The sequence below is a fragment of the Sebastes umbrosus genome, chromosome 19 (genome assembly GCF_015220745.1).
Source record: "Sebastes umbrosus isolate fSebUmb1 chromosome 19, fSebUmb1.pri, whole genome shotgun sequence".
Taxonomy (NCBI): domain Eukaryota; kingdom Metazoa; phylum Chordata; class Actinopteri; order Perciformes; family Sebastidae; genus Sebastes; species Sebastes umbrosus.
In genome coordinates, this window is record NC_051287.1 from 21,150,426 (window position 1) to 21,165,699 (window position 15,274).

The 15,274-nt window shown below is 40.9% G+C and overlaps 2 protein-coding genes across 2 annotated transcripts; both read left to right on the plus strand.

Annotated features, from left to right (window-relative positions):
- The first annotated feature begins 1,253 nt into the window (after positions 1-1,253).
- Positions 1,254-6,463, plus strand: LOC119478208 (transcription factor 7-like 1). Its single transcript, XM_037752769.1, has 8 exons — positions 1,254-1,340; positions 2,301-2,841; positions 3,402-3,493; positions 3,621-3,719; positions 3,915-4,068; positions 4,265-4,372; positions 4,485-4,533; positions 6,012-6,463. The coding sequence occupies exons 2-8, from the start codon at positions 2,371-2,373 to the stop codon at positions 6,251-6,253; spliced, it is 1,215 nt and encodes a 404-aa protein (XP_037608697.1). The 5' UTR covers positions 1,254-1,340; positions 2,301-2,370; the 3' UTR covers positions 6,254-6,463.
- Positions 6,464-10,847: 4,384 nt separating this feature from the next.
- On the plus strand, positions 10,848-14,801 carry LOC119478602 (transcription factor 7-like 1-B). Its single transcript, XM_037753435.1, has 9 exons — positions 10,848-11,219; positions 11,779-11,870; positions 11,998-12,096; positions 12,296-12,521; positions 12,646-12,753; positions 12,866-12,914; positions 13,109-13,177; positions 13,478-14,309; positions 14,504-14,801. The coding sequence occupies exons 1-8, from the start codon at positions 10,848-10,850 to the stop codon at positions 14,236-14,238; spliced, it is 1,776 nt and encodes a 591-aa protein (XP_037609363.1). The 3' UTR covers positions 14,239-14,309; positions 14,504-14,801.
- The last annotated feature ends 473 nt before the right edge of the window (positions 14,802-15,274 follow it).

Sequence of the window (15,274 nt, forward strand, 5' to 3'; positions counted from 1 at the left end):
CTCCTCACAGAACCTAATGTAGTCTGTGATGCAGTGGGAGAGTCCATCGATGTCCTCGCCGTGGACCCTGTCAAACAACTCCCAGTCTGTTGACCTGTAACACTCCCACAGCTCCTCCTCAACTTCCACTGACCACTGTTGAACAGTCCTGGTGGTGGCGGGCTGCCTCCTGACAACAGGCTTGTATGTTGGCACAAGCCTGATGAGGTTGTGGTCTGAACCGCCAAGGGGGGGGGAGAACAGTGGCGCTGTATGCCTCCTTAATGTTGGCATACAGCAGGTCCAGGGTCTTATTGTGTCTTGTGTTACAGGTCACATACTGGGTGAAGTTCGACACTCTTCGTTTTCACTCTAGCTTAAAGACTGAGCCCGCTATGGCCTCTTAAAGGCAGTAAAGTCTCAGCTGGCCTGGTTGGGCCACCTCTACAGGTACATAGGACTGAAATAAGGAGTTCTCCAGTAGGCAGAGAAGAGATAGGGACATTCACAATGGATGTAATGATTATCAGTAAACTCTATGCAGTGGTGGAAGAAGTTCTCAGATCTTTATTTAAAATAAAAGTAGCAATACACCACCACAGTGTAAAAATACTCTGTTACAAGGTCATGCATTCACTTAAATTACAAACATATCAACATCAAAATATACTTAAAGCACCAAAAGTAAAAGAACTCATTATGCAAAGTAGTCAATTTCAGAATTGCATATCTTATATTTTTGGATTATAATTATGATGCATTCAAGTGTAAGCATCACTTTAATGTTGCAACTGATAAAGGTAGGGCACATTTTAATTGGTGGGTAGCTAAATGTATATCAATACATCATAATGTGTAGATTATATTACTATCTGTATCAGTAACTGGTACAGCTATCAAATAAATGTGCTAAATGTACAATTGTTCCCTCTGAAATGTAGTAAGTATAAAGTAGCATGGAAATACTCAATTAAAGTCAAAGTACCTAAAACTGTACTTAAGTTTAATACTTGAGTAGATGTAGGACTGCATGAACTGCTTATGGATGAAGAGGTGACATCATTGACATGATGCTGAAGATCAGGTAATGCCCTGAATGTGCATCTGTTGCCCAGGTAACAGAATTTGCGAATTAAGGGTGCACGTCATAATGTACCGTTCTATTCTATGGTCAATCAGAACGTTCTGTGGCGTTCTATGACAGAACGTGCAAAGTCTTCATAAGTGCAATTTTGGTGAGAAATCTCATATCGTCTGTAGTTTTCATTGTGTGAACATCTCATTGTCTCGAGGAGAAGTGAAGATATTTCTGAACAATTTCGAAAATCACAGATATAGCAAGCAGTCATTAAACGCATCAGGTAGGTAAACAGCTCTAGCTTTTTTTTTTTAGCTCAATTTCAATGTGTGACAGTAAAACCTCTCATGAATCTGACTGAGATGCACTTGGCTCTCTAAACTGACAGCTATAGCATTACTTAAACATATTGTTCCTTTGGTCTGTTAGTTGTCAATCCATCAGGATTTTTCAACTCCAAGAATTGTTGAAGAAAGTTGAGAAACTTTTTTGGATGTTGGTTTATTGGTTTAACTGTTAGTTAGGTAGAAATAGCAAAACTACAATGTAAAAACATACTGCAAATAAATGTTGCATTTTACTTAACTAAAGCAAATTTGCTCAAAATTTAAAGTAGTTATCATGCAGATTGGCACCTTTCAAAGTTTTAGATCATATTAAATATTATATTATTGGATTATTAATACTGATTTATCAACGTGTAAGCTGTATTCAAATGTTTCATGCTGTCCAGGTGAAACCAATCATCAGCTTTTGGTAGTTCAATCTTTAAAAAATGCATCATGTGTTAAATAAGCTGCATACAATATTTATCTGCATAGCTGTCAAGTAAATGTAGCAAAGTAAAATGTACTGTAATTTCCTTTGACATGTGGTAAAGTAGAAGTAGAAAGTAACAGACATGGGGGAAAAAAACTCTTAATAGTATGTAACAGAGTACTTTTATAGTGGGAACTTTCCCTACAGTCACACCGTGATTTCATGCATCTCTTATTGATAGACTCTTATTGTGTAGGTGTGTGTTTATATTTCTAATTCAGCTATTATTATTAGGTATTATTATTATTAGTCATAGTAGTATTCAAGATTCTGTTATCACTCTCAGTGAGCTAATTGGGGACATTTACTGTTCCCTCTCATCTTGACTCTAACCAAGAATCTAGTTTGCACCTGGTGCCCTTAAACCTTTATTTTACTCCCTATAAATGTCTAAATATCATCTTTTTATCAATGTGTGTCACAGGATACCAGTAACTTTCAGATAGAGTCTGTCATTCTTCTGGAGTTGAAACTGTAAGGAGGCCGGACACAAGATGTCTGACACCGACACGTGTGTAGATGTGATGCACTTCCTGGAAGAGCTGGACGACATCGATCTGCTTTCCACTCTCCAAAATGTGTTACACGATGTGATGGGCCCGCTCAACCCATCAAATCTGCCTCCGCCTCCTGTTGTCGTTCCTGACCTCAACATCCGCCCTCAGATTGATCAAAATCTGAGTGGATATGGATATGGTGGGTGCACCCCCCTGGGAGCAGCTCCGCACAGCGTTGAGCCTCCAAGTACCCTGTACAGTACGGCAGGTGCTTACAATCAGGGACAACAATGCTATGTCCACCCTCAGATGAATCAAAATCTGAGAGGAGGATATGGTGGGTGCACCGCCCTGGGAGCAGCTCCAATGAGCATTGGACATGCTGCTCCCATCCCGTACCAAGGACCTCAGTATGCCATGCAGCCAGGTCCTCCGTACAGGCAGGCAGGCGCTTATAGCCAGGGACAGGTAAGATACTAAGTTTAAGTTAGGGATAGGTATCATAAGAGTTTTATCTGCATCAAAAAAGACACGTATCAGTCAGAACGGAAAGGATTAACCGATTAATCAATTAGTCGATGTGTTTGGGTCTTGGACTGTTGGTCTGACCAAAAAGGGAATTTGAAGATGTCAACTTGGGCTTTTGAAAATTGTGATGGGCTTTATTTGGACTATTTTATGAAAATTAAATTTTTTGTTAAGTTTGGAAGAAACGTCGGGATAGTTTATTTGTTTAGTATTATTTGTACTTTATGTTGCTACTCTGGTTTCTGGTCTCTTTTTTCTAAATAACGGTGTCCTGTAAGTCTGTTTGGGCTGGGCATATTATTATATATTATTTTTTATAGGGCTTGAATTAGAGAATATCTGCCCCCCATTTTTTTCTTGAGGAAATGATTGTTTAACAGATTCTACTCAAATGATTTTACTGTAGTGTGATTGAATACACGCTGAGATGAGTGTTGGTGTCTGTATTTATTTTTGAGTGTGTGTTTGATGGCTGGCTGACCTTCCCTCTCTCTTCACAGAACCTGCCATACAGGCCATACGTCCCGAGTGCAGCAGCCACCCCCTACGCTGCTCCTCCGCTGAACCAGCGCATGCGTCCTCTTGGAGTGCTGTAAGTAACACACATATGAAGTCAAACAAACACACACAAGTTTACACAGGTATTGAGCTTCTGTTTTTATCTTCAAACACGTTCTTTCTATTATCTAAAGTATCTCTGTGTCTCTTTATCTGTGCAGGAATGGAGAGGTGATTTACGGGTTTCCAGTCAATTTTCCCGCCACTTCTACCTCTGCTGCTCCACCTCGGCCTCCACCACCGAGCACCTTCACATCAAAGTAAGTGAGCTCTGGCCAGTTTTAGTCAAAATGTACTTTGCCAGCATGAATATTATTATAAAGAGGTATTTTTTATAATGGGTTTTAATGTACAACACTGCACAGACAAGGATGCATTCACCCATGTCTTGTATTATTCTGCTTACTTTACTGTCTCGCTCTAAAATTCTTCTGTTTTTTTCTGTATCCCCACAGTAAGAGAAAGCGTGAAGACGGGCATGATGGTCGGTCATACGTGAAAAAGCCGCCAAATGCCTTCATGCTTTACATGAAGGAGCAGAGGCCAATTTATGCGGCCGTAATGAAACTCACTGGGACTGCAGGGGTTAACAAGATCCTTGGAGATAAAGTAAGTGCACAACATCATATCATATCTGGTAAAAGATTCTGCAGACATGCTTGTTCTTTATTGAAATGCACTGTGGGACTTTGTGGGAGCCTGCTGTTATTAATGTGGATCTGTGTGCAATGAATGGGATAAGCGGTTACAGATAATGTTTATACCTGTAGTAGTGTGCTGACAGTGTGTTGTCATCTTTCCACAGTGGAAGTCGCTGTCCAATGAGGAGCAGGCGAAATACTTCCAAGTGGCAGACCGAGAAAGACGGCTCCACGCCCTGCAGCACCCGGACTGGTCATCCAGTAACAATTACGTATGTACACTCTGCTGACAAAGAATTATGAAACAAAGTTCCCTGAAAAGAGTCTTTGTTTTTATCAGCTCATGTCAAATAGAAAGCCTAAAATGTTTTTGTTTTTGTGTAGGGCCAAAAGAGGAAGAGGGAAAGGAGCAAGGCCTCCAAAATGACTGAAGGTAAGACAGTATTTCTGTGGATCAGATTCAAGTGAAATGGGATGAAAATTCGATGACATGTGACCACACAGGATCATATTGGACTACGTTATATTGCAGATTGTCAAAATACATAGAATAAGAAGCAGTATCTTTTACCATGTTTTTAAAAGTCTTAGTGGATTGATCAGTGGTTTTGTTTGTGTTTATCGCAGCATCTGCATCAACATCTGGAGAGGTCACACAGGAAGTGAAGAGGATGTGTGTGACCCCAGGATACACAGGTGTGAGAGAGACTCATCACGCACAGTCAAACGTGATGCAGCCCTCCACCTCGATGACAGACGTGACAGTGTCTCATCACGCACGGTCTAAAATGATGCAGCCCTCTACCTCAACGACAGGTGTGAGAGAGACTCATCACGCACAGTCAAACGTGATGCAGCCCTCTACCTCGATGAAAGACGTGACAGTGACTCATGACGCACAGTCAAACATGATAAAGCCCTCTACCTTAACGACAGGTGTGAGAGAGACTCATCACGCACAGTCAAACGTGATGCAGCCCTCCACCTCGATGAAAGACGTGACAGTGACTCATGACGCACAGTCAAACATGATAAAGCCCTCTACCTTAACGACAGGTGTGAGAGAGACTCATCACGCACAGTCAAACGTGATGCAGCCCTCCACCTCAAAGACAAGTGTGACAGTGACTCATCACGCACAGTCAAACGTGATGCAGCCCTCTACCTCAACGACAGTGACTCATCACGCACAGTCGAACGTGGTGCAGCCCTCTACCTCAACGACAAGTGTGACAGTGACTCATCACGCACAGTCAAACGTGATGGAGCCCTCCACCTCAATGGAGTCCAACTTCATGGCTGGGGACAAAGGTTTATCAACGGTGGAGATGCTCAAGCTGCTTGAGATGTCTCCTCCCCCCACGCCACAGACTCTGCCGCCCATCTCTGAAGCAGTTGAAAGTCAAACAACTGAGCCAGACTACCTTACCTGGCTGGATGACTCAAACACAGTGTCTTTTATAGATATACTTGAGTCTCCTCCCCCCACGCCACAGACTCAGCATCACTCAGCATCACTCTGCACCGATTCTGCATCGATGTACTCCCCCCTTGCACTGGATGACAACCAAACTACGGTGTCCAAACTCTTGGCCGGGATTGAATATCCACCTATGGCAGAGCTGCTTGAGCTGCTAAGTGGCTGAGTCTTGTTTTTGTGAAGGGGCAAAAGGGGAAGAGGGAGAGGGACAGGAGCAAGGCCTCAAAATGACTGAAGGTAAGACAGTATTTCTGTAGATCAGATTCAAGTAAAATGGGATAAAAACTCGATGATATGTGACCACATAGGATCATATTGGACTATGATATATTGCAGATTGTCAAAATACATAGAATAAGAAGCAGTATCTTTTACCATGTTTTTAAAAGTCTTAGTGGATTGATCAGTGGTTTTGTTTGTTTGTCTCGCAGCATCTGCATCGACATCTGGAGAGGTCACATCGCAAGCGAAGACGATGTGTGTGAAGCTAGGTTATATAAGTGTGACAGTGGCTTCTCACACACAGTCAAACGTGATGCGGCCCTCCACCTCAACGACAGATGTGACAGTGGCTTCTCACGCACAGTCAAACGTTATGGAGCCTCAATGGAGTCCAACGTCATGGCTGGGGACAGAGATTTATCAACGCTGGCGAATGTTCGAGCTGCTTTAGATGATTCCTGTCCCCACGCCACAGACTCAGCTGCCCATCTCTGAAGCAGTTGAAAGTCAAACAACTGAGCCCGACTACTTTGCCTGGCTGGAAGACTCAATGGTGGGAGATTTTCCTCATCCGAATCGAGGGTCTAAATACAGAGAATGTCGTATGCTGACTATGTTTTGTGGTATTTCAATATACAGCAAATAAAACAAAGAAAACAAATGTTATATGTAAATATGTTTTTTTGTAGATCAAGTGCAACAAATCTTTTAGGTCTTTTAGCATATTTGAGGTGTAATTGTTTTTTTATTCTTTACAGCAGTTAGCTTTTTTTCAACAAACTGTCTTTGCATAAACCACATTTTTATAAGTTATTCAAACCAGATTTCAGAGCACAACTGTTTTTGAAGTTATAGAGTCAACCTAATCTGATCTATGATCAGTTTAGTGAAGCTCGGTAACAATAAAGATCCTTCGACTCTAACTTTAAAATAATGAAAAATAGGTTTGTGATTTTAAATCATGAGGTTTATAACAGTTCTAAGATGAGATTTTCACTTACAACCATTTACATATACTATAGCTAAAGCGTCTCTTAAATCTTTAGAGGCTTTATGAGGTGATATATATATAATATAATATTGTTTCTTTGTTATCTCTCCTATTTTATTAAATCTTACAAAAAGGGGTGCCCTTTGCAGTGTGTCATCCCTCTTCCTCCGCTGCATTTCGTGTCTCTCACATACTTAAAATAAAAGCAAAAAAAATAATCCAAAAATTGAGACTTACTAAAATATTTTATTTTCTGTTTATGTATTTTAAATAGCTTGTCAATCTTTTTATTTTTTATTTTATTTTATATAATTGGTTCAGTGTTTAGTGGTTTATGATAACATTCCCCACTCTCATTAATACAATCATGGAGGCTTCCTGTCCCTATGGTAGATCTCACATTGCTTGGGGCAAAAAGAACAAAGATAAGCAGTTTATTCTACAACCACAAGTAATAAAGACCTATAAAGAAAACAACTATTATAGCTATGTCCAAATCTATACTGATATTTCAAACACACAAAATCAATATTTCATTCATAGTCCCAGATTTCAACATTGAAGTCTGCAAACGAATCACTGATGGATTAACGGTGTATACTGGGGAGATGATGGCATTTTGTTGGCATTACAATGGGTTGAATATGTGAGACCGCTGGGATAAATAATATGCTCAGATTCCAGTTCGTCGTTGATCAGCTTGAAGTGCAGAGCAGATGTTTAAATGGAGATACAGCAAACACTATATAGAATTAAAATGATGGGATTAGATATGACCTTTGTATAGATAGGAAGGAAATGAATCAGTTGACAAGTGTGCAAAGGAAGCCAGAAAAACAAATCAGATTGACATCACAGTACCCTTTAGTAAAACGGATATGAAGACCAGGATTAAGCATAAACTGAAAGAAAGGTGGCAAAAGCAGCGCGGTACAAAAGAGAACAGGAAGGTGGTTATACATAATTCAAAGAAAAGTAGGTATGATGAGAAGCACAAGGAGAACCCAGAGAGAGGAAACAGTAATATCTAGGCTTCGTTTTGGGCATACTGGATTAAACAGTACATCATTTAAAATAGGAAAACATAATAGAGGAAGGTGTACATTTTGTAATCAGGAAGAAACTTTAGAACATGTTATGCTCTACTGTCCTAAATATGAGGCTGAGAGAAGGGAACTGGTTGCAATCTTGAATAAATTCAGTTGGGCAATGATCTAAGTGATCTCTTACAAAGAAGTTCTGGGAAATTTTTTTAATTCATTTTTGATCCAATATCTCAGGAGCACGAATTTGATAGAGAGAATATGACTCTATTTGTGTATATAAACAAATATATTAGGCGCTTAAGGACTTTTAGACTGAAACCACAAATCCTCAGGGACTTCTACCGGGGCACCATAGAGAGCCTCCTGACAGGCTGCTTCACCACCTGGTATGGCAACTGCACCAACGTGGGCCGTAAGGCGCTGGGAAGAGTGGTGCACTCGGCCCAACACATCACCGGGTGCGAGCTGCCCAGCCTGCGGGAGCTGTACAGCCAGCGGTGCCTCAGGAAGTGCCTATAAATTGCATAGAGCTAATTTTACCTCTGAAGCTGTGCACCCATGCCATTACATGTTAGCAGGCCCAGAGAACTACAGTTAAGATAGTTTCAGTTGATATTTATGGAAAATGTTTCATACAAAGTCCATATTAATGTCTCCATAGTCCAATATTTTCATTAAATCATCCACAAGCTAAATCCCATTTGGGTGTTTGTTGACTTATTTTAAAACACACACAGGTCTCTAGTTTGTAGTTGTCAATGAGGGTTATGATGGTGTCATGAGGCTGTGATTATCCTAGAGGTCATAAGAGGTCATTTTATAGCCTACAGTGAGGTCAAGTTTTAAAAAATGGGCTCACTATGTGAAATGGCTAGTATGGGGATAGAATCCATCTTCATTCACATATCTTGAGGTCAGAGGTCAAGGGACCTCTGTGATACCAGTATTTTCACTCTAGCTTAAAGACTGAGCCCGCTATAGCCTCTTAAAGGCAGTAAAGTCTCAGCTGGCCTGGTTGGGCCACCTCTACAGGTACATAGGACTGAAATAAGGAGTTCTCCAGTAGGCAGAGAAGAGATAGGGACATTCACAATGGATGTAATGGTTATCAGTAAACTCTATGCAGTGGTGGAAGAAGTTCTCAGATCTTTATTTAAAATAAAAGTAGCAATACACCACCACAGTGTAAAAATACTATGTTACAAGGTCATGTATTCACTTAAAGTACAAACATATCAACATCAAAATATACTTAAAGCACCAAAAGTAAAAGAACTCATTATGCAAAGTAGTCAATTTCAGAATTGCATATCTTATATTATTGGATTATAATTATGATGCATTCAAGTGTAAGCATCACTTTAATGTTGCAACTGATAAAGGTAGGGCACATTTTAATTGGTGGGTAGCTAAATGTATATCAATACATCATAATGTGTAGATTATATTACTGTCTGTATCAGTAACTGGTACAGCTATCAAATAAATGTGCTAAATGTACAATTGTTCCCTCTGAAATGTAGTAAGTATAAAGTAGCATGGAAATACTCAATTAAAGTCAAAGTACCTAAAACTGTACTTAAGTATAATACTTGAGTAGATGTAGGACAGTATGAACTGGTTATGGATGAAGAGGTGACATCATTGACATGATGCTGAAGATCAGGTAATGCCCGGAATGTGCATCTGTTGCCCAGGTAACAGAATTTGCGAATTAAGGGTGCACGTCATAATGTACCGTTCTATTCTATGGTCAATCAGAACGTTCTGTGGCGTTCTATACAGAACGTGCAAAGTCTACATAAGTGCAATTTTGGGTGAGAAACCTCATATCGTCTGTAGTTTTCATTGTGTGAACATCTCATTGTCTCGAGGAGAAGTGAAGATATTTCTGAACAATTTCGAAAATCACAGATATAGCAAGCAGTCATTAAACGCATCAGGTAGGTAAACAGCTCTAGCTTTTTTTTTTTAGCTCAATTTCAATGTGTGACAGTAAAACCTCATGAATCTGACTGAGATGCACTTGGCTCTCTAAACTGACAGCTATAGCATTACTTAAACATATTGTTCCTTTGGTCTGTTAGTTGTCAATCCATCAGGATTTTTCAACTCCAATGAATTGTTGAAGAAAGTTGAGAAACTTTTTTGGATGTTGGTTTATTGGTTTAACTGTTAGTTAGGTAGAAATAGCAAAACTACAATGTAAAAACATACTGCAAGTAAATGTTGCATTTTACTTAACTAAAGCAAATTTGCTCAAAATTGAAAGTAGTTATCATGCAGATTGGCACCTTTCAAAGTTTTATATTATATTATATATTATATTATTGGATTATTAATACTGATTCATCAACATGTAAGCTGTATTCAAATGTTTCATGCTGTCCAGGTGAAACCAATTATCAACTTTGTATATTGTTTGGTAGTTCAATCTTTAAAAATGCATCATGTGTTAAATCAGCTGCGTCAAATATGTATCTGCATAGCTGTCAAATAAATGTAGTAAAGTAAAATGTACTGTAATTTCCTTTGCCATGTGGTAAAGTAGAAGTAGAAAATAGCAGACATGCTTCTCTTAGTAATAGACTCTTATTTTGTAGGTGTGTGTTTATATTTCTAATTCAGCTATTATTATTAGGTATTATTATTATTATTAGTCATAGTAGTATTATACTATAACTCTCAGTCAGCTAATTGGGGACATTTACTGTAAATAAATGCTGCTCCCTCTCATCTTGACTCTATCCAAGAATCTAGTTTGCACCTGGTGCTTTAATCCTTGATTTTACTCCCTATAAATGTCTAAATATCATCTTTTTATCAATGTGTGTCACAGGATACCAGTAACTTTCAGATAGAGTCTGTCATTCTTCTGGAGTTGAAACTGTAAGGAGGCCGGACACAAGATGTCTGACACCGACACGTGTGTAGATGTGATGCACTTCCTGGAAGAGCTGGATGACACTGACCTGCTTTCCACTCTCCAAAATGTGTTTCACGATGTGATGGGCCCGCTCAACCCATCAAATCCGCCTCCACCTCCTGTTGTCGTTCCTGACCTCAACATCCGCCCTCAGATTGATCAAAATCTGAGTGGATATGGATATGGTGGGTGCACCCCCCTGGGAGCAGCTCCGCACAGCGTTGAGCCTCCAAGTACCCCGTACAGTACGGCAGGTGCTTACAATCAGGGACAACAATGCTATGTCCACCCTCAGATGAATCAAAATCTGAGAGGAGGATATGGTGGGTGCACCGCCCTGGGAGCAGCTCCAATGAGCATTGGACATGCTGCTCCCATCCCGTACCAAGGACCTCAGTATGCCATGCAGCCAGGTCCTCTGTACAGGCAGGCAGGCGCTTATAGCCAGGGACAGGTAAGATACTAAGTTTAAGTTAGGGATAGGTATCATAAGAGTTTTATCTGCATCAAAAAAGACACGTATCAGTCAGAACGGAAAGGATTAACCGATTAATCAATTAGTCGATGTGTTTGGGTCTTGGACTGTTGGTCAGACCAAAAAGGGAATTTGAAGATGTCAACTTGGGCTTTTGAAAATTGTGATGGGCTTTATTTGGACTATTTTATGAAAATTAAATTTTTTGTTAAGTTTGGAAGAAACGTCAGGATAGTTTATTTGTTTAGTATTATTTGTACTTTATGTTGCTACTCTGGTTTCTGGTCTCTTTTTCTAAATAACGGTGTCCTGTAAGTCTGTTTGGGCTGGGCATATTATTATATATTATTTTTTATAGGGCTTGAATTAGAGAATATCTGCCCCCCATTTTTTTCTTGAGGAAATGATTGTTTAACAGATTCTACTCAAATGATTTTACTATAGTGTGATTGAATACACGCTGAGATGAGTGTTGGTGTCTGTATTTATTTTTGAGTGTGTGTTTGATGGCTGGCTGACCTTCCCTCTCTCTTCACAGAACCTGCCATACAGGCCATACGTCCCGAGTGCAGCAGCCACCCCCTACGCTGCTCCTCCGCTGAACCAGCGCATGCGTCCTCTTGGAGTGCTGTAAGTAACACACATATGAAGTCAAACAAACACACACAAGTTTACACAGGTATTGAGCTTCTGTTTTTATCTTCAAACACGTTCTTTCTATTATCTAAAGTATCTCTGTGTCTCTTTATCTGTGCAGGAATGGAGAGGTGATTTACGGGTTTCCAGTCAATTTTCCCGCCACTTCTACCTCTGCTGCTCCACCTCGGCCGCCACCACCGAGCACCTTCACATCAAAGTAAGTGAGCTCTGGCCAGTTTTAGTCAAAATGTACTTTGCCAGCATGAATATTATTATAAAGAGTTTTTTTTTTTTTTTAATGGGTTTTAATGTACAACACTGCACAGACAAGGATGCATTCACCCATGTCTTGTATTATTCTGCTTAATTTACTGTCTCGCTCTAAAATTCTTCTGTTTTTTTCTGTATCCCCACAGTAAGAGAAAGCGTGAAGACGGGCATGATGGTCGGTCATACGTGAAAAAGCCGCCAAATGCCTTCATGCTTTACATGAAGGAGCAGAGGCCAATTTATGCGGCCGTAATGAAACTCACTGGGACTGCAGGGGTTAACAAGATCCTTGGAGATAAAGTAAGTGCACAACATCATATCATATCTGGTAAAAGATTCTGCAGACATGCTTGTTCTTTATTGAAATGCACTGTGGGACTTTGTGGGAGCCTGCTGTTATTAATGTGGATCTGTGTGCAATGGATGGGATAAGCGGTTACAGATAATGTTTATACCTGTAGTAGTGTGCTGACAGTGTGTTGTCATCTTTCCACAGTGGAAGTCACTGTCCAATGAGGAGCAGGCGAAATACTTCCAAGTGGCAGACCGAGAAAGACGGCTCCACGCCCTGCAGCACCCGGACTGGTCATCCAGTAACAATTACGTATGTACACTCTGCTGACAAAGAATTATGAAACAAAGTTCCCTGAAAAGAGTCTTTGTTTTTATCAGCTCATGTCAAATAGAAAGCCTAAAATGTTTTTGTTTTTGTGTAGGGCCAAAAGAGGAAGAGGGAAAGGAGCAAGGCCTCCAAAATGACTGAAGGTAAGACAGTATTTCTGTGGATCAGATTCAAGTGAAATGGGATGAAAATTCAATGACATGTGACCACACAGGATCATATTGGACTATGTTATATTGCAGATTGTCAAAATACCTAGAATAAGAAGCAGTATCTTTTACCATGTTTTTAAAAGTCTTAGTGGATTGATCAGTGGTTTTGTTTGTGTTTATCGCAGCATCTGCATCAACATCTGGAGAGGTCACACAGGAAGTGAAGAGGATGTGTGTGACCCCAGGATACACAGGTGTGAGAGAGACTCATCACGCACAGTCAAACGTGATGCAGCCCTCCACCTCGATGACAGACGTGACAGTGTCTCATCACGCACGGTCTAAAATGATGCAGCCCTCTACCTCAACGACAGGTGTGAGCGTGACTCATCACGCACAGTCAAACGTGATGCAGCCCTCTACCTCAACGTCAGGTGTGAGAGAGACTCATCACGCACAGTCAAACGTGATGCAGCCCTCCACCTCGATGAAAGACGTGACAGTGACTCATGACGCACAGTCAAACATGATAAAGCCCTCTACCTTAACGACAGGTGTGAGAGAGACTCATCACGCACAGTCAAACGTGATGCAGCCCTCCACCTCGATGAAAGACGTGACAGTGACTCATGACGCACAGTCAAACATGATAAAGCCCTCTACCTTAACGACAGGTGTGAGAGAGACTCATCACGCACAGTCAAACGTGATGCAGCCCTCCACCTCAAAGACAAGTGTGACAGTGACTCATCACGCACAGTCAAACGTGATGCAGCCCTCCACCTCAACGACAGTGACTCATCACGCACAGTCAAACGTGATGCAGCCCTCTACCTCAACGACAGTGACTCATCACGCACAGTCAAACGTGATGCAGCCCTCTACCTCAACGACAAGTGTGACAGTGACTCATCACGCACAGTCAAACGTGATGGAGCCCTCCACCTCAATGGAGTCCAACTTCATGGCTGGGGACAAAGGTTTATCAACGGTGGAGATGCTCAAGCTGCTTGAGATGTCTCCTCCCCCCACGCCACAGACTCTGCCGCCCATCTCTGAAGCAGTTGAAAGTCAAACAACTGAGCCAGACTACCTTACCTGGCTGGATGACTCAAACACAGTGTCTTTTATAGATATACTTGAGTCTCCTCCCCCCACGCCACAGACTCAGCATCACTCAGCATCACTCTGCACCGATTCTGCATCGATGTACTCCCCCCTTGCACTGGATGACAACCAAACTACGGTGTCCAAACTCTTGGCCGGGATTGAATATCCACCTATGGCAGAGCTGCTTGAGCTGCTAAGTGGCTGAGTCTTGTTTTTGTGAAGGGGCAAAAGGGGAAGAGGGAGAGGGACAGGAGCAAGGCCTCAAAATGACTGAAGGTAAGACAGTATTTCTGTAGATCAGATTCAAGTAAAATGGGATAAAAACTCGATGATATGTGACCACATAGGATCATATTGGACTATGATATATTGCAGATTGTCAAAATACATAGAATAAGAAGCAGTATCTTTTACCATGTTTTTAAAAGTCTTAGTGGATTGATCAGTGGTTTTGTTTGTTTGTCTCGCAGCATCTGCATCGACATCTGGAGAGGTCACATCGCAAGCGAAGACGATGTGTGTGAAGCTAGGTTACATAAGTGTGACAGTGGCTTCTCACACACAGTCAAACGTGATGCGGCCCTCCACCTCAACGACAGATGTGACAGTGGCTTCTCACGCACAGTCAAACGTTATGGAGCCTCAATGGAGTCCAACGTCATGGCTGGGGACAGAGATTTATCAACGCTGGCGAATGTTCGAGCTGCTTTAGATGATTCCTGTCCCCACGCCACAGACTCAGCTGCCCATCTCTGAAGCAGTTGAAAGTCAAACAACTGAGCCCGACTACTTTGCCTGGCTGGAAGACTCAATGGTGGGAGTTTTTCTCATCCGAATCGAGGGTCTAAATACAGAGAATGTCGTATGCTGACTATGTTTTGTGATATTTTCATATACAGCAAATAAAACAAAGAAAAAAAATGTTCTATGTAAATATGTTTTTTTGTAGATCAAGTGCAACAAATCTTTTAGGTCTTTTAGCATATTTGAGGTGTAATTGTTTTTTTATTCTTTACAGCAGTTAGCTTTTTTTCAACAGACTGTCTTTGCATAAACCACATTTTTATAAGTTATTCAAACCAGATTTCAGAACACAACTGTTTTTGAAGTTATAGAGTCAACCTAATCTGATCTATGATCAGTTTAGTGAAGCTCGGTAACAATAAAGATCCTTCGACTCTAACTTTAAAATAATGAAAAATAGGTTTGTGATTTTAAATCATGAGGTTTATAACAGTTCT